Genomic DNA, 17,649 nt, shown 5'->3' on the forward strand with positions numbered 1-17,649 from the left:
AGCTCGTACCCATCAAATCGTAAGGGGTGCAGTTTGTTGGGCTGGGGCCAGGCATCAGTGTTTGTCCACCTACAACTTGTGATGTTATTGAGACAAGTAAATAGCTGGAAGAGCAGATGTGAGGCAGGCTGGGCTCCAAGCCTTCCTCTGGTGGCAGAGGGGGTGGCACCAGCTGGCCAAGCTGAGCTGGGCTGGAGCTGCCAGCTCTACAGACAGGCCATCCTGGAAACAATGAAGGAAGGAACATTTTGGCTGGGGGGCGAGGTTTCTGTGCCATTTGCTCTTGGCAGCTCAGGGCAGCAGGGCTGTGTTTTGCTTCCTGGCATCTCCCTTATGTGATAGTAGCACCCAGAGGCCGCAGCCAAGGTGTAGACAGCCTCTGCCCCAAGGAGCTTCCAGTCTCCACATGAGATCAACGCGGGTGCGGAGCAGGACCCAAGCCCCTCCAGCAGGCTGCTGTTAGGAATCGAACCCAGATGTTCTGGCCTTCTGTACAGTGAACTTCTTTCACTCCTGCCTGCGCATCAGCGTAACCCCAAGCCTTCCTCTGTCCTTCCATCCCGCAGTATTGATGTGGACCGGGGCTGGGCCTCACTTCTTCTTCTTTACATATACAGTGTCTACCACATTGAGGGCAGTGTCTGTAAGTGGGGTTCCTTGGTACTACAGTAGTAGTAGGAGTCCTAATAACAGGGCACGTGCTCAGGCTCAAGAGAGGATCAGTCATATTATAAATGGATGAACCAAGCTGGCTGGAGATGAGTATCAAGACAAGCACGGTCAGGTCGGGAGTGCTGGGCACGCTCTGGGAAGCATGGGAGAAAGCCATATGCCAGATGCAGAGAATAAGAGCATAGCAATAGTATGGGATGTCTCAGTCATTACTGTTCGGAAAGTAGGTGCTAGAAAACGAGGAAGCGGTGGTGATGACGAGGAGGGCGAGTGCTTAATTGCAGACTCCTTATACCTGTTCGTTGCAAGCGTTCAACTAAAAGGGCAAGAAAAGCGTGACAAGCCGAATGTGATAGAGCAAGGACTAAAGAAACCCTATGCGTTATAGTGCTGGTTGTGGAGCACAGGGATTTCAGGATGGGAGGGGGGCACAACCCTGCATTCATCAGAAACTGGCTCTATTACAAGAACCCGGGTCCCTCAGATGCTAATGCTGATGAACCGCTGAAGTGCTGGGGGAGATGATAACATGCAGTTACCGATGGGTTGGCCTGATGTAGACTTTCCTGGGGACCATGTTGCCTCCAATGCTTGAGTGGTGAGGATCCATCCTAATGCTCACTGGCCATCAGTCTGACCTCCTGCCACTGCTTTCTCTGCCCTTTTGCCCTTCCATGAAGAGCCCAAGCCTCAGCCTGTTCTGCATCAGGAATGTAACTCTCCACTGGGCATTTCCAGGCCCGAACCCTCACAGACAGTCCTCCCTCCACTATATATAAAGCTAATTTCAGACCCGGACAGTCACTTGCTGCTCCCCTACTAACACTTGTATTTATGTTCCCTTGCCCAGCCTGGCCCTTTTAAAGCAGATTAACTGTATGTGGCAATTTTGTGCAGAGATAATCCAGGCAGGGAGGGAAAGTGGTTGCAGTGGCTGATCGGATTTCAGGAGCTGCCCCTGCTTTCAGTTCGTCTCCAATCCCCGCTTAATCCCAGTGCTGAAATCAGTGCCGCAGCCCTTCAGGGCTTGGGGGGCTTCTGCTCCTGACAGGTCACATGTGAAGATAGCTTGGCTGTTTCCTCAAAGCCCTGGGAATAGAGAGTCCAGGGAAACTGGACCAGGGACTCAATAATAAACTATGGGCCCTCCTGCTAGAACAAGGGCTGATCTGTACCGGCCCCAGGAACGTGGCTGAAGAGTTAGGCTGGGAGCCCTTCTAGGCCTGCTCTGCATTTTGCAGGGTATTTGCCCACTGGGGCCTGGATCCTGGACACTGCTGCAGTTTAAATAGTCATTATAATCATGGGGCAGGATGATGCAATGGAGCCGTCAGCTCCGCAGACCTGGTTCTCCATTTTGGAGTCTGCTGGGACTCAGCAAAGCCCCTTCAGGGAGTTTGTTCATGTTAAAAAAGAAAGTCGGTCTGATCAGAAGGGGCCAGGAGTGGGGCTGGTGTCTGCTCTTCTTGGTGTGTAGATGTATGCAGGCACACCCAGGGCTGGAGCTGGAGGGGGTGGGTCAGCATTGAGGGGTATCTGCTGTGCTCTGTGCATGTAAGGTGCCCGGGACTGGAACAGCAGGAGGCTGCAGCTTGGCATAAGCGGGGTTGGCACAGCTGTGTGCATGTGGTGCTCAGTGCTGGTGATGGGCAGTGGGCTGCAGAGTAGTAGCATACTTGTGGGGCGGGGGGAGCAGGGCACCAGTCCCAGGTGCCGATGCAGAGGTGGCACGAGAATGGCAGTGCCCAGGGACCACGTGCCACTGCCATCACAGTGGTGGCAGCTGCCTGCAGCATCACCACAACTGTGGCCGCCCCTTCTGGGTCAAGAAGGAGGGGATGGAAAGTGTGGGCGCAACCCCGGCCTGTGTGGCCCAGGGTGTCTAAGAAAGCTGAGCCCCAAACTTGCCTCTGTCTGTCTGCTCCGTGCTATGTTTGCAGATCAGGGCAGGGATTCTTCTCTCCCATTGTTTTTCATGGGGGAAAGGGCTAAATGGGCCAGGCTGCTCGGGCATCCAGTGGCCCCTGGGGCCCATCATGGCAGGAGCTGGTGCAACTGCTGTAGTGAGTTATGGGACTTGGCCTCCAAGACTGCCCCTTGCCAGCCCTAAATTAATGTGCTTTCAAGCCCTCGTAGAGACCTGGGAGCAAGGATCTCTGCCTCCCCTGGAGAGGGGAAGCAGAGCCCCCAGCTCCTCTGCCCACCACCCCCATGCACACCCCTCAGGGCCAGCCTGGGCCTGCTCCCTACAGCCTCTGCTCCAGGGCTTGGCGAATGGTGCCAGTTGTCCTCGGAGGGCTCTATGTCCCCTTCCCTGATGGCTCTGAGGAGGGACATGCAGAAACTTCTTGACCCTGCCAGCAACACTAGAGGGAGGGAAGAGCAGAGCAGGGATGCCCCCACCGGCTCCGTGCAGAGAGATGCCCGGGAGGTAGCCCACTGGGTGCACGCTCACTGCTCGTCCCACCCTCTCCCTTTGCCCCCAGGCTCCTGGTCCATTCCCCTCCCCTAACTCAGTGCCCTGGGTTCCCTCCTACAGGAAGTGCTGTGGGCTCCCCTGGACAGGCTGCCGCACACGAGGACTCGTGGGCATCACTGGGAACAAAGAGGTCACTGCACACCGGCTGCTCCATGGGGCTGTACACTCTACAGGGAGCAGGTCAGCCCAACTGGAGGGGGCAAGCTGGCCCCCCAGCCTCCCTGCCCGCCTCCCCCCCAGCCAGTTCTGGTACCTGGCTGCTTGGCTGGAGAAGGGCCTGAAAGGCAGGGCTGGTTGGGGGGGAGGGGGGCACAGCAACAATTTGTAGGACTTGCATGAATAACTGGCCACCGTGAAAGATCAACCAGCCGAGGCCCCGGCCCCAGCCCCGGCCAAGTATTGTTTTTGGAACTAGCTGCTGCTTTTTTCAGCTCCTGTCTTACTTTTCCTTGACCTTCTTCCCTGATTTAAGACACATGCCCAGCCCTTGCCCAGCTGCAGTGAATTAGCAGCTCCTGCTGAGGGCTGCTGGTGGTGCCTGGAGCTTGTCAGTGCTGGGGAGGCTGATAGGCGATCAAGGCCGTCCTCCCCTGTGCCGCTCCATCCCTTCCACTCCCTGTGTTGTGCTCCAGCTGAGTGCTGGAGTTGACCTAAGGCAGCAGCTCTCCAGAGGCCTGGGGCCAAGTAAGCAGCTCCCTTGCTGTCTGAGGCCCCTGGCTGTGCTGCTGCCCCGCTTCTCCCTCCCGCCCTGCATGCATCACCGGGATTAGAGCCAGCACCGGTGATTCTTTGAAACCCAGCGTACGTGCCCAGCCGTGACAGCCAGTCTGGCTAGTGCCCACCTGACCCTGGGGATGGGGCAGGCTTTGGGCTCCAGCTCTCTCTCACTCAGGACCGTTGCGTTTTGTGACCCTGTGTCCCCCTCAGGGGGACGGGGACTCGTCTGGGCGGGGGGTTGCAAGTATAAAGTGCGAGTCTGCAGCAGAGTGGGACAGGGTAGGGGCCTGGGGGCTGGGAATCGCAGGGTCTGTGCTAGGGCTGGGGGGCTGCCAGGGCTGGGAGCTGTAGGTGCTACACAGGGTCATTCAGGGACAGGGTTTCCTCGGCCTGGGAACAGCAGAGTCTGCCCCAAGGTCAGGCTGGGCAAGGGCTCCCTGTCTGTCACACCGCTGAAATAATCTGCTGGCTGACCTTGTGCACGTGCGCACAGCCTGGGACAGACCCTAACAGGAATCCCCTCCCCCGGGCGCACGCGTGCCGTGGGCTCTCACCGGGCCCCCGACTGGCAGCCCATTCAGCTCAGCATGTCCACAAGTTGTGCGGAAAGGAGAAGCCGCCCAGCTGAGCAGTGCTGACAGCAGCCTGCCTGAACGCGGGACTCTTGGGTCCCCTTCCTCGCTCCGCTCTTCACCATGTGTCTGCAGCACATGGCAGGAGGCGGTGTGATGGCGGTGCTGGTTTTGCACCTGTTCTTTGCATAAGCTCAGAGCTGGCTCCCCAGGGCTGTCAAACTAGCACCTTCCGCTGGCACGACATCCGCTCGGGTGTAACCCTACGCTGAGAAGGAGCTGCGAAAAGCCCGCGCTCCTCTCGTCGTCCCTCTGCGGGCCCGTAGCCGATGCGCTCGGCCTGCCTCTAAAACATCGAGCTCTTAGTCTAAATTGCCAGTGGTAGCTTTTTTCCCCAACCCTTGGCAAATGCTGCCTGGGCTCCGAAAGCCAAGCTGGGCTCCTTCCTACTCCCACATCATCACCCCATAATGAGAGGCCTCCCGGGCCAATTCCTACCCTCCGTGACAACCTCATTTCCTCTGAATCCTGTTCTTGGTGACGCCTCTGCTTTCTTATTCCCACTGAGGGGGCTGCTGGGGTGCAACTCCCTGGCACACAGCAGGCGAGTCCTGCCGACCACGGTCTGATCCAGCTCTTTCTCCCAGAATTGGGATGTCCCTGCAGGCGTGAAGAACAAAAGCAAGCAAAGCCTTGGCTAGTGGTCGGGGGTCAGCCAACCTTACCCTGAGAACACGCAGTGGGCAGGTAGCACCCCAAAGAAGAGGCCGCTTTTATATATTTGTCAGAGCAAAACCACACTCCAAAGCAAAATCATTTCTAAGTGGTTTTCCAAATTCTTGGGTAAAAGTGCTGCTTCTCGCAGTTCTGGTGTTTTCTTAATAGCTCCAGGGGATGGATCCGTTTCTCCTCTGACTCCGGCTTCACCCAGAGGTAGCTGCACTGATTTCAGGCGGGCTGTGCCAGTTTACACCTGGGGCAAGTGGGGGGAGGGAGGACAGGATCTGGACCCCATGTGAGTAAGTAGGAGCAGCTTGAGCTGTGGTTTGCAACCTCCTGCCACGGGAGCGTGCTGAGCGGAGATTCAGCACTGCAGCCCCGTTCAAGGAAAACATTTCCCAACTGCTGCCATTGCAGAGCGGTCTTGGCATGCGGGCCTTTTTCCTGATGCAATCCCAATTATCTTTAATGCGAGCCATATTCAAAGCAACGAAAGAGCCCAGCATTTCAGGGAGGTCTGGCACAAGGAACCCACTGGCTCTTGGGTTTCTGCTTGGTTCAAAATCAACCGGGATTTTTCCTTCCTTCACACACACACGCAAGGGCGGCTGGGAACCTGGCTGGGCTGTTTTTTTTAGTGGCAGGAGGCCTCCATAGAGTCATCCCACAGCCTGTCCCTGTTGTGAAGAGCCCTAACAGTTATTGATCTCTTCCAGTCACTCTCACATGTACTTTCCCCCAGCCAGGAAGGCAGGATTTTCCGCAATGGGAAAATCAGACACAGGAGGGGGCAGAGACATGCTTTCCATGTTTTCTTTCTGGGATGGACTCGATCGGAAGTTCCCGCCAAGTGGAAAAAGGCAGTCAGAGCCTGAGCGGCTTGCCAGTGCCATGGCCAGGGGCCAGACGGGCCAGAACTGGAGCAAACTTGGGGCGTTCCCTGCATAGTAGGCAGCAAAACAGCTCCGCTGATTAACGTGCCACCTGTCTGTGCCTGGGCAAGCATCTCGGTGCGGAGGCCTGGGAGAGGAGTGACCACAGGTGCTCCCCTGCACCCTTGGGCTTGGATGGGGACGCCTGAGCTTGCGCACTTTCACTGCCCTCGCGCACAGGCACCGAGCGGCAGTGCCCAGGAGTTCAACTCCGCTCCAGCACGGAAATCCAATCCGCCTTTCCCTCCAGGAGGGGTTATTGGAAGTATGCAGCACCCCCCAGCCAGGGCTTTGCTCTCTTTTCTCGGGAGGGAGAGGAGCTGCCTGTGGCTCCTCTCCTCTCCTCGCTTGGCACCAACACAGGTTGCATCAAGGGATGCTCTACACCTGGCACAGCCTCCGTGAAATCTCAGCCTGGATTCCTGTGCCCGTTGGGAATGGATTCTAGCGCGTGGGTGGGAAGGGGAGAGGGTTAGGTTACTGCAGACGCAGCACAGGTTACGTAACGCCTCTCCCTCCCTGGCCCGATCAGCTCCATTACGCCCAAGCCGGCCTGGAGAGTTACAGCCTGCAGGATTTATGAGCAAACTCCAGCCACTTGTGCTGGAGCTGCTGCAAAGGCTGTGTCCTCCCGTGCCTTTGCGGCAGTGGGGCGGGGGCTGGAGGGCAGACTCCAGGCGCTTCACACCCCTGAGCCCCCAAGGCTGTAGGCTGCTGCGAAGGCAGAGGCCCTTGGGAGCGAGCGGGCAGCTGGGAGCAGGCCTCCTTCTCCCCAGGGAAGCGCACGTACTCGGTAGCACTGCCTGACCCCAACCAGCCCCTCTGCACGTTTGGCTGGGCCGCAGAGGCTGGGTTTGTCTGTTAAACAGACCCACGGGCCCTTGTTTGCTCAGCAAACTGCTCACATCACACTCCTGGGGGGATCCCCAGCGGCCACCTCCACTTCCCACCTATGAGTTGTGCCCCAAACCCTGGGCTCCTCTAGCCTGCTCTGGGGTGGGAGCAGAACCCGGAGCCACCCTTTTTTTGAGCACTAAACCCCATTCCCTACGCGGGGTTGGGAGACAATGCACGAGTCCCAGCCCTGGGTCCCCTAAGCTGTAACCCCTGGACCTCAGTCCTTTTACATGTCTGGCCATAGGAGCCAGGAGTCCTTCCTCCCCACCTTGCTGTGCTCTGCTCAGGAGGCTATGCTGCTACTGGACCATTGGCCCCATGAGAGTGTCACATGCGGGGCGCTCTGGGCATCTGCCTGTGCTGCCAGGCCCGTGCTGTGTCTGTCCTAATGGTGCGTCTCTGCTTTCCCCGCAGGATGAATTCCACCCGTTCATCGAGGCGCTGCTCCCCCATGTCCGGGCCTTTGCCTACACGTGGTTCAACCTGCAGGCCCGCAAGCGCAAGTACTTCAAGAAGCACGAGAAGAGGATGACAAAGGATGAGGAGAGGGCAGTGAAGGACGAGCTGCTCAATGAGAAGCCCGAGGTCAAGCAGAAGTGGGCCTCCCGGCTGCTGGCCAAGCTCCGCAAGGACATCCGGCCCGAGTGTCGCGAGGACTTTGTGCTCTCCATCACGGGCAAGAAGCCCTCCTGCTGTGTCCTCTCCAACCCCGATCAGAAGGGCAAGATGCGCCGCATCGACTGCCTGCGCCAGGCAGACAAGGTGTGGCGCCTGGATCTGGTCATGGTCATCCTTTTCAAAGGGATCCCTCTGGAGAGCACGGATGGGGAGCGCCTGGTCAAGTCCACGCAGTGCACCAACCCCATCCTGTGCGTCCAGCCCCACCACATCAGTGTCTCTGTCAAGGAGCTCGACCTCTACCTGGCGTACTTTGTCCGCGAGAGAGGTAGGTGCTGCGCACGGCCTGGCCTGGCCTGGTGGCGTCTTCTTTGTGGTCTGAGACCCCGTGAGAGCTGGTGCTGCGGTTTTCTCCTGAGGAGATCTGGACAGAGAGGGGAGGAGGATGGGTGCAGAGGTCCATTCCAGGTGGGCACTGAAATCCAGCTCTGCCTCTTACGTTGCCAGAGGACCTATCCAGATCCCACTGTGTGGGGAAATGGGGGTCCAGTTCAGGCTCTTCCCAGTGCGGCACCCATGGTCTCTTCCATGGGGCACATAAACTCACCTGGCTGTTCTCAGAGTCCATCCCAAAGGACCACGAATCTAGTTCTGGTTCTTCCCTCCCTTGAGCTCACCCCAGCTGTGCACTAACATCCAGCCTTTTCCTTTTACCTGCATAGCCAAACCCAGCACGCATCAAATTCTCTCCCCTGGGACCAGTGCCCCCACCCAGTTCCCTGCCAAATTCCTCCGCAATTCCTATGCCTCCTCTTTATGGGGTCCTGACCCCTGCTCCCCATGTTAGCACAGAGAAAACCTCAGCCCAAGGGTGCCATCTTGTGCCCACCTGGAATAGATGCTGGCTGCCAGTGGGGTTTGTCCCCGACGACTTTGCCCCGAGTGCGTGGGTGCCGGGGCTGTGTGTGTTTGCACCCTGTGGAGCACCATGGTGGGGTGGGGTGGGGTGTGGGAGTGTTAGAGACACACTGGAGTATGTTGGTTGTTGCGCTGCTTTGGGTATTCAGAGATAGAGAGACTCTGGAAACTGGGTCTTTAAAGAACTCGTCTGCAGTCTGCCCCACAGACAAGTTAGTTCCCAAACCACCAGTGAGACTCCTGCCCCCCTCCCACGCCCCGCAGGGTCTGCTTCTATTGCTGCCATGTTTCCCAGGCTCCTGGATGCAGTGCCAAGCAGACATGGCATCCCAGTGCTAGGGCGTCTGCATTGCCACATGGGAAATGTGCTGGAGGGAACGGGCAACCTGGGCCTGGCAGTGCTCCCTGTGCCTGCATGGGGTCACGGATGGGGAAGGGTGGCACGGTGACAGGCCAGCCCTACTACCAAGCAGTTGTGGCTTCTGTGTCCCCTGATCCAGCAGGGATCAGGTGAAACCAGGACAGGGGTGGTCAGGCTGGCTGGGCTTTGTGGGTAGTGGACTACTCTCCTCAAGGAAGTAATGGATGCTGTAGGTGTTTGAATGTAGACGGGAGGATAGCCTGCAGGGGACAAGCCAGCCTCACCCCAGGGAGCCGGACCAGGGTGGACACTGCCTCAGGTCCTGGCTTTTTGTGTCTCCTGGCTATGTAGCAGGAACAGGAGCAAGTCTGGATGTGCAGGGGTGAGGAGAGGGTGACTGCTGCTCCGAATGCTGTTACTACTGGCAGTCCCATGGTTCCTGGAGATCCACGCTGCGATCAGGGCCCCTCTGCACTGGCACAGAGGGGAGTCTGACCTAGGTGGGCAGATTGGACTGATTTAACAAAATAACAGATTGGGCCTGCCCCAAGGAGCTCACAGTGTACATAGTAAGATGACCGGAGGAGAAACTGAGGCATGGGGAGGGGAGGAAGTGAAGTGCCCAAGGTCAAGCAGCAGGTCAGTGGCAAAGATGCTACTAGCCCATGCTGCCTTCCCACATGTGAAGGGAGCCAGAGCCAAAGTGTTTCAAGTAGCAGATCAGGTCAGTTCTTATTTTATCCAGACAGGTCCCATCCCCGGGCGATAACGCGCTGGCTTGCGTCTCTCCAACAAATCATTTCTAGTGCATGAGTTTTGGGCCAAGATGGGACTTGCAGGTGTAGCTCTTGGAGGAAAGGGCCTTTTTTGGCCTGAAAGCTTGAGTGCTAGACATGATTTGTTGGTCCAATAAAAGGTCTCACATTATCTTGCTCACCGCCGCCCTGTGTAATTCACACTCCACATCACCCTGACGCACACGCCGTCCGTCTCCCTCCAGCTCCGGCATTAGCAGGATCTCCAGCAGCCCTGCTCGAGCTCCTCTGTGGGCCCTTGGCACGGGGGCTGAAAGAGCATGCGGAGGGACGGGGGTGTCACAGGAGAGGCGTGCTGTCCCCCAACTGCTCCAGGCCAGGGTGTCCTCTGTTAGGTTTCTTTCAGCCTGAGGCCAGAGCGTTTCAGCCAGTCGCCCTGGGATTCCTGGTATTATAACTGCAGTTTCCCTTAGGGAGCCTGCTTCCCCGAGGCAGAGAGCTCTGGCCCTGTGGGTGCTGGCCCAGACTTCTTTCACTCCAGGCGGGTGGCTTGGGCATGCCCTGCACCTGGTACCAGGACCAGGGGGTCACACTTGCACATCAGAACAAGCAGGTCCAGGGGCAGCTGGCACCTCCACTGCAGTCCTCCCTCCTCATGCAGGCCCCGGCGCTGCTGGATCCTCCCCTCACTGCCACGGGGCTGGGAGAGGCCAGGCTCAGCATTGCTTCTCCATCTGCCACTCCTGGCTCCCTGGCCCAAGGACAGAGAATGACACCTCAATGGCTGCAACTCCAGTGAAGGGGGTCTGACTAAATCACATGGAAGCGGGGAAATTGAAGAAGACGTTTCTGCCCCACAGGGAGGTTCGATTTGCCCTGTCATTTCTCCCACCCCGAATCTTCGCCCTCTCCTCTGATGGGCTGCTGCTTCTACAAGCAAGCCAACAAGGAGCAAGGCTAGCGCAGGGCAGGGCCACCATTGGGAGTATGAGAAGCCCTCGTACACCTGAGGGGCACTGGGATCTGCAGTGCAGCCTCAGGGAGGCTCTCGTGGCGTCCATAGGGTCTCTGGGCCATGATTAATCCACAGTGGGGTCTGTGCTGAGGCTGTAGGACTCAGATCGTCCCTGTGGTTCTCTTGCTCCGCAGCCCCTCGCTGGTCTCGAGTCCTGGTTTGGGTGCAGAAGGGCTTTTCAGACTATCCTTGTGGTTACAGAGCAGAGCGTGGCATTGCGTGCTCCATGTGCCGGGCCTGGCCGGTGCAGGCGGTTGATATGGGGTGGCACCGGGGAGGCTGCAGCGCATATTTTTGGCTCTGCTCTGCAAGGGCTTGGCATGCCCCAGGCCCCGCGTTCTCCTGCTGCGAATGGGACTGCGTGGCAGTGGGGGGCGGTGGGCAGGGCAGGACGGATTCCCCTTCCCTCCCCAGGCTGCTCCCAGACTTTCCCTGGGAAAGTGCCACAAATGCAGGAAACTGGATCACAGAGACAGAAACTGGATCGCAGCTGCCTCTGCACCTCCTCCAGGCCCTCGCTGCACGCTCTAGGCTCAGCAGGTCAGGCTGGCTCGAGTGACAGCCAGGCCCTTCGAGAGCGACCCCAGGGGTGGGTGCTGAGCCAGGCCATGCCCCTGGCTCTGAGACTGGGCACACTTTGGTGGTGCCTGCGACTCCCAAGCCATTTCCCGGGACCCTTAGACATCAGCATTCAGCTCCTTCTCTTGCATCAGCTCCTGCAGCCTGAGAGGAGCTGGGACTGCGATGCATGGGGGGAACCAGCCGCGAATGCAGAAGCACAGGAGAGGCGAGAAGGGCCGGAGGCAGGAGGACCCGTCCGCATTTCCAGGGGGGACCTCAAAACCAGCGTAGGAGAGGCCTTGGGCAGCAGGCGGGACCCAGGGTCCGAGTCCGCCCGCCCGGCCCCACTGGGAGCAGGGGTCAGCCTCGCGAGGCCAGCCCGGGCCTTCCCGGAGAGAGCAAGTCGGGCTCGTCGCCCAGGAGCGTGTTTGTGCACGTGCGCGTGTCTACCCTCCCCGTCGGAGGAGAGCAGGAGCGTGGCCAGAACCGGAGCTGGCAAAGCGGCTGCCGTGGCAGAGGGCCGCGCCAAAGGGCTGCGGGCCCAGCAGGAGAGAGGAGAGGCCGTCACGCCGCGTCCCGGTGCCAGCCGGGCAGGGACAGTCCACCAGCCCCGAGCACTGGCGGCTCCCAGGCTCGCTGGTTTCTGGCTGCGCGTGGCCGGCTGGGCTGAGTCCTCCTCCTCACCCACTGCCTCCCGACCTTGACCCCAGACGTCTGGGTCCTGGAGGCAGCCTTGGAGTCACCTGATCTGTCTAATTGGTAACAAACCCTGGGCTGTAAATACTCAGCTGATAAGGCTTCTTAACTTGTCACTTTCTCCAGGCGGAGAGGAGCAGCCCTTAAGGTGGCTCCTCGCCCCCGTTTAAGGCGGACCGGGCGGCCTCCAGCACGTCTCTGGAGCAGCGGGATTCGGGGCATTCCCACGCGGTCTGAAATGGCATGGGCACCGGGTGCATCCACTTCAGGGGATGCCAAGCCCGGGGCCCTCTTCTCCCACCGTGGAGACAGTGCCCAGCCCAGGGGCTGCCCCCTACGCAGGCAGTGATCCAGGCTAGAGCCCGGGACCCCTGCCCCAGAGTAGTTGGCAGGCCAGCGCCCTGGAGTAGCCACCTGTGTGAAGTGGCTGCAGCGCTGGGGCTGCCCCCATCTCGCCCTGTGAAGCCCAGCATCTGAGCTAGCAGAGCCCGCAGGGAGGCGAGGATGCTTGGGAGCCTGGAAGCTGGCGAGGGGAACTCTTTATTGCATTGCGACCTCTTTTCCCCTTCAAAGGCAGGGATATAATCCCCTGACAGAGGCCAGGTCAGAGATTAAATGGATGTGGCATTTGATCTAAAAAATAATCCCATGCCCTCCTGCCCTGTGGCTCCACAGAGGATCCCGGAGCGCTGATGAACTGAGCCTCAGCATGTGCTTTGCAATGCACACGTGTCACTAGCCTGGTGTCATGGGAGGAGAAACTGAGGCCTGACAACACTGAGACCCTCATGCAAGGTCACTCTGCAAGGCAGGGCAGAGCCGAAGCGAGACCCATGGGTGGGGGGGAACCCTGTTTTGTGCTGTAGTCACTAAAAAATGTTTGTGCTCAAAGAGACTCAGGAGTCCTGACCCCATCTGCTGCCTGGGCCCTTGTACATCCCTGAATGCAGGATCCTGGCTTTGGGCTCCGGGCGCTGGCAGGCAGCCTAGGTGGGCAGTTGAGTGCTTTGGGGCTAGGTGCAGGGAGCAAGGGGCCCTTGTGCCCCAGGGCTCTCCAGCTCTCGCTCCTGCCCCTGCTCTGTGCAGCCGTAAGTCTGTCAATCCGCCCCAGGCTGCAGAGCCTTCCCACCGTGCAGCCATGGAGGTGAGGCAAGAGGCCCGTGTGCGGCTGCTGGCAGCTCTCTCCCGTGCCCCCCGGGAAGCCCCGGGAGCAGGTTCTAGCATTGCACACGTGGGGGCTCGGTATCAGGCGTGTGCATCGGACTCGGGCTCTGACGGGAGCATGGACCTGAACCTGGCAATCTCCATCAGCTGAAAATCAGCTCCCTGGGGCTGGGGCGGTCCTGGGGAGCAGGCACTGTGTGTGTGCTAGCGAGGCATTTAACACAAGAGCTTCTGTACCCGTATCAAATCCTTCATGCTAGTAATCTGGGAGCTCAGTCCTGGCATAGGATCACAGGAAAAATGGGCTGGAAGGGATCTCAGGAGGTCACTAGTCCAACCCCCTGCTCAGAGCAGGATTAGCCCTGTCTAAATCAGCCAGATTGCCAAGCTGCCCCACCGGGCTCCCACCGCCCAGCCCACGGGGCCGTCTCTTTCCAGACCCACCTCCCAGCATGGGATCGTTGCCTCCGTGGCCCCTCGCTGCCTGCACCGTGGTCCTGTCGTTCCCAGCCCCCACCTGGCAGGGGAGCAGGCGGGGCGGTGCCAGCTTTCATCTGCTCCGTTTATTTTGAGGGGACGTTGAAATTTTTATGCTCGTAAAAGCACAAGGCTGGATCGGGAAGCTGGAGCCAGTCGGAGCGTGGGCGAGAGGCTTGCAGGCTTCCTCAGCGCCAGGCTGCCAGCGGGTTTCGATCCTCTGGTAACACCTCCCCAGATCCCTGTCCTTGGATCAAACCCAATCGGTAGAGTCAGGCATGCTGAGAGCAGGCACTGTGCAATGCTCCAGCGCCACCCCCGCCCCCTACCCCAAGCCTGGGCTTCACCCTCACATGTGCCAGCACCTCTCCCTCCGGACACAAAGCCCCGCTGCTCCAAGGCCCGGGCTCCTCGCGCATGCGCCCACATCCGCCAGTGCCCCTCAGTCCTGACCGGCAGCCATGCTGGGACACCCCCCTGCAGATGCTCTTAGTCCTGAGCCGTGCACCGTGCTGTTATTCCAGCGCTGGGGCCCTGCGCAGCCCTGCTGAATGGGGAGGGGAGTGGAGAGAGGCTGCGAGCGCCCTGAACTCCTGTTGTTTCATGAACTCAACCAGATTGATCTCCCCCTCCCCCAGGAGGAAATGTCCCATAAAGTATATGTCCCATAAAGGTCACCAAGTTCCTCGGAGCCTCCATCCTCCACAGCCTCCCCCCGAATGCTACCCACGTTCTCCCACTTCCTGTGCCCCACAACCCGCAGTCACTCTCTCCATGCTCAGACACACACGGTCTGGCATACACGCCCGGTCCCACTGTCTGTCGCACACACAGACTCGCGCACATTCCCGCTCGCCCTCTGGAGCAGACTGTCTCTGTCACACCCCCACACATTCCTCTTTCACGCTCATTCTTGCCCATTGAGTCACACGCGCTATCTCACACACATGTGCATGCCCAGGTTCACACATCTAATCTCTCTCTCTCACACACACACACACACACACACACACACACACACACACACACACAGGGAGGGACCAGGGCCCCAGGCCTCCCAGTGCAGGACCCAGAGCAGGAGAATCGGGGCCCTGGGATGGGGAGAGAAGGACATTTCCCCCTAAGCCAGCTGGGGCCGAAGGGTCGAGACCAGCCCAGATCCTGGGGCACTGAGGCCAGTGCTGGTAGGAGAAGCCTCGTTAAGATGCAGCCTCTGTTGCCTCCCCACTTTATCAGTCTGGAGCATGTCTGAGTGGCTCCCCCCGCCCCCCACTCCCAGCCCTGCTGATAACGGGCTGAGCAGCGCGAGCACTTCTCTGGTGCTCTGGTGTCAGCACAATTTCCCAGCCGCTGCTCTGGAAACTGAGGAGCGGGAGATATGGGAAGAAGGACACAGATGCCTGCACCTCCATGGCCCGTTCCACCCATCCTGGCTCCTTCACCCTCACAGCCCTCCTGCCGGCTGCCCCAGTGCCACCCTCACCCTTCCCCAGCCCCTGCCTTCCCATCCTCCGTGCCCCTTAAACTGTCCTCCCCAGCACCTCTCCCTGCCTCGGTGCTGATCCTAGTCCCCCTTGATCAGCCCCATCCCCGGCAGAAGCATAGCAGTATCTCCACTCTGGACGGGGCCTTTCTCAGGGCTTCAGGGTTGGGATTCAGGATGTGCAGGGAGAGGGATTGGACGCAGGGATGAGTGCTTGCCTCAGCCCTGGCCGTGCCCACTGCCTCCCGCCGTGGGAGCCTCTGTGTGCCCAGGTGCCAACATGGTCTAAATGCTATGGGGAGTCCCAGCAGCCCCCTGGATGTGCACCCAGGCCGCCTTCATCACTGTAACACAGAGACACAGCTCAGCTTGCCCCTGCTCCTTGTCGCCCACACCCCCTACCACTGTCTGGGGAGCAGCCATATCCATTGGGGGTTCCTTTCCTCCAGCCTAGCTCTGCAGCAGCTCTTATCCACGTGCTTGCCATGCCTCTTTCATCGGAGAGCCCCAGAGCACCACACAGGCCCCAGGGCAGCCTCACATGTGCAGCGCAGCTGTCCGTACCCATTTTCCAGATAGAGTCACTGAGGCACAGAGCAGGGAAGCAGAAAGATAGGCTTGAACCAGACTTCCGTGCCAAACTCCTCTTTCCTGGGCACCAGAGTCCTTCCACCAAAATGGTGGATCCTTTGGTTCCTCCCTCAGCCCATGGAAAGGCACCTCTGTAGACCCCAATGAGACAGAGAAACCCTGATTCCTGCTCCATGTTCACCTTTCAGCACAGGCCCTGCCCCAGCACTGGAGAAGAGGCAAGGCTGCAGGCAGGGCTGGACACAGGCATGGGTGAACCGAGCGGCCGCCTGCGGCCCAGACAGAGAGGGGGCCAAAAATGGTCATTTTTAAATTATTATTATCATTTTCTCTAGCAAAGGGGGGCCCACAGCTAAAAGTTTGCCCAAGGGCACCAGGAGTCTAGGTACGGTGCTGACTGCAGGCTCGCATGCAGCGCGCGGGTGGACCCCAGCACAGCCTGCCATCCCCCGCCCCCTCCCTTGACAGCAGAGACAAGGGGGAGGGTCCTGGTGCTGCCATCAGTCCTGGGCACCACCAGGCTGGCACCACAAGCACAGGCACTGCCCCATGTGTCCCAGAGCTGACGCTCCACAGAGGTGCCGGCTCTTCCTCCTGGTGCAGGAGCGATGCCATAAATAAGCCGTTCTGCAGAGCGGATTGATTTTATTACACATTATCTTGCAGGGGCCTCGGCAGCCGAGGAGAGCGAGTCTCTGTGGTTTATGCCTCCTGCTGAGGTGGTCAATGGAAAGGCAGGGGCGGGAGGCGGGGGAAGCCCCCAGTATGGAGCTGCCTTCAAGGGCATCTGGAATTAATAAGCACTGGGCACCTGCCATTAAGGCGTTCATCAGTGCCGAGATTTATAGCGGGGGTGGGAGGCCAGGGGTCAAAGCCCACTTGGAAGGGGTGGCTCCCATAACCTGACTTGGGGGGGAGCTGGAGCAGCCTCTGGGCTGAAGGCCTGGTCTTCCCTGAGATGGCATCAGGTGGAAGGGGGAGAGGAGGAGGCATGGCCACGAGTAGGGGAAGGGGCCCCAGGATCTGGGGGGAGCGCCTCCACCTTAGAGGGCAAGGTTCAGGCAGATTCACCCTACTGGGAAACAGCACCTCAGACAGGAGCTCAGCCTCTTTGAGTGACACTGGCTGGGATGGGGATGGGGATGGGGATGGGGCCGGTAGCAGTCTGGTGTCCCAGCCTCTCCGTCACCCCGCTCTGCTCCCAACATCAAGGAGCTCCAGTTACCGGAGCTTGTTGGTGTCTGGGTGCAGGGAAAGTGCTGCTCCTCCGGCTGCACTGAGCTGGCAGGCGATGCAGGGTGGACACGGGGACTGTGTGAACAGGGAGACGTGGCTGGCAGCCATCGTGGGGACCCGGGGCTGGGATGGCAGGTGGCTGTGGGCTGAGCCTGGGGGCACCGGCGGGGCTGTGGTGCTGGAGAGCCTAGGACTGGGGTAGCAGGGCTGGGTGGTGGGAGTGTGCCGTGGGGAAGCCTGTGCTCTGCCTTCTGGCCCTTTCCTGAGCACAGGGAGAAAACAGCCCTGGGGCTCTGGGCCCGTTGCTCAACCTCCCTGATGTGCCTCCACGGTGAGTGACCCCTTCCCCCAGTCCCAGCCTCCCCTTTCCACTGCAGCCTGGCTGCCGCCGTGTAGATAGGATTTCCGGGGGTGGCAGGGCTGGGCCCTGGGCTGATCCCAGCTGTGGCGCGCAGCCAGCCCATGCCCGTTCCACAACAGAAAGCATGGGTGGGACCTTGGGCACCTGCCCCTTCTTTGCACTTGCCCCTTTGGCCTGGTCCTCAGCACCCTGCTGAGCACTGCGAGCTCCTGCTTCCCCCAGCAGCCCTGTTCAAGTCAAAGCATGGCACAGCCCCTCCTCCTTGCTGCCTAGCCCTAAGTGCGGGCTGCTCCTCACCGAGGGCACTCAGCAGGCCAGGGCGGGGGGAAGGCATCTCATCCAGGGCATCGCTGCTACGGCTAGCTTGATCGAGGATGCCCCTTCCCAGGGGCGGGAGACAGAGGCAGTACATTGCAGTGGTGGG

At 59.5% G+C, this 17,649-nt stretch overlaps 1 protein-coding gene across 6 annotated transcripts in view; it reads left to right on the forward strand.

Annotated features, from left to right (window-relative positions):
• NFIC (nuclear factor I C) overlaps positions 1-17,649 on the forward strand; it is a 130,853-nt gene that overhangs the window by 31,100 nt on the left and 82,104 nt on the right. For 4 of the 6 annotated variants that reach the window (XM_090027871.1, XM_090027876.1, XM_090027870.1 and 1 more), the window contains exons 2-3: positions 3,212-3,331; positions 7,404-7,935. In XM_090027871.1, coding sequence (XP_089883997.1) covers positions 3,212-3,331; positions 7,404-7,935 — 652 coding nt within the window. The remainder of the gene's footprint in view (positions 1-3,211; positions 3,332-7,403; positions 7,936-17,649) is intronic. The other 2 variants (XM_090027874.1, XM_090027873.1) reach the window with 1 other exon arrangement.

The sequence above is a fragment of the Crocodylus siamensis genome, chromosome 14, assembly GCF_052110815.1.
Source record: "Crocodylus siamensis isolate JL-2025a chromosome 14, ASM5211081v1, whole genome shotgun sequence".
NCBI lineage: Eukaryota > Metazoa > Chordata > Crocodylia > Crocodylidae > Crocodylus > Crocodylus siamensis.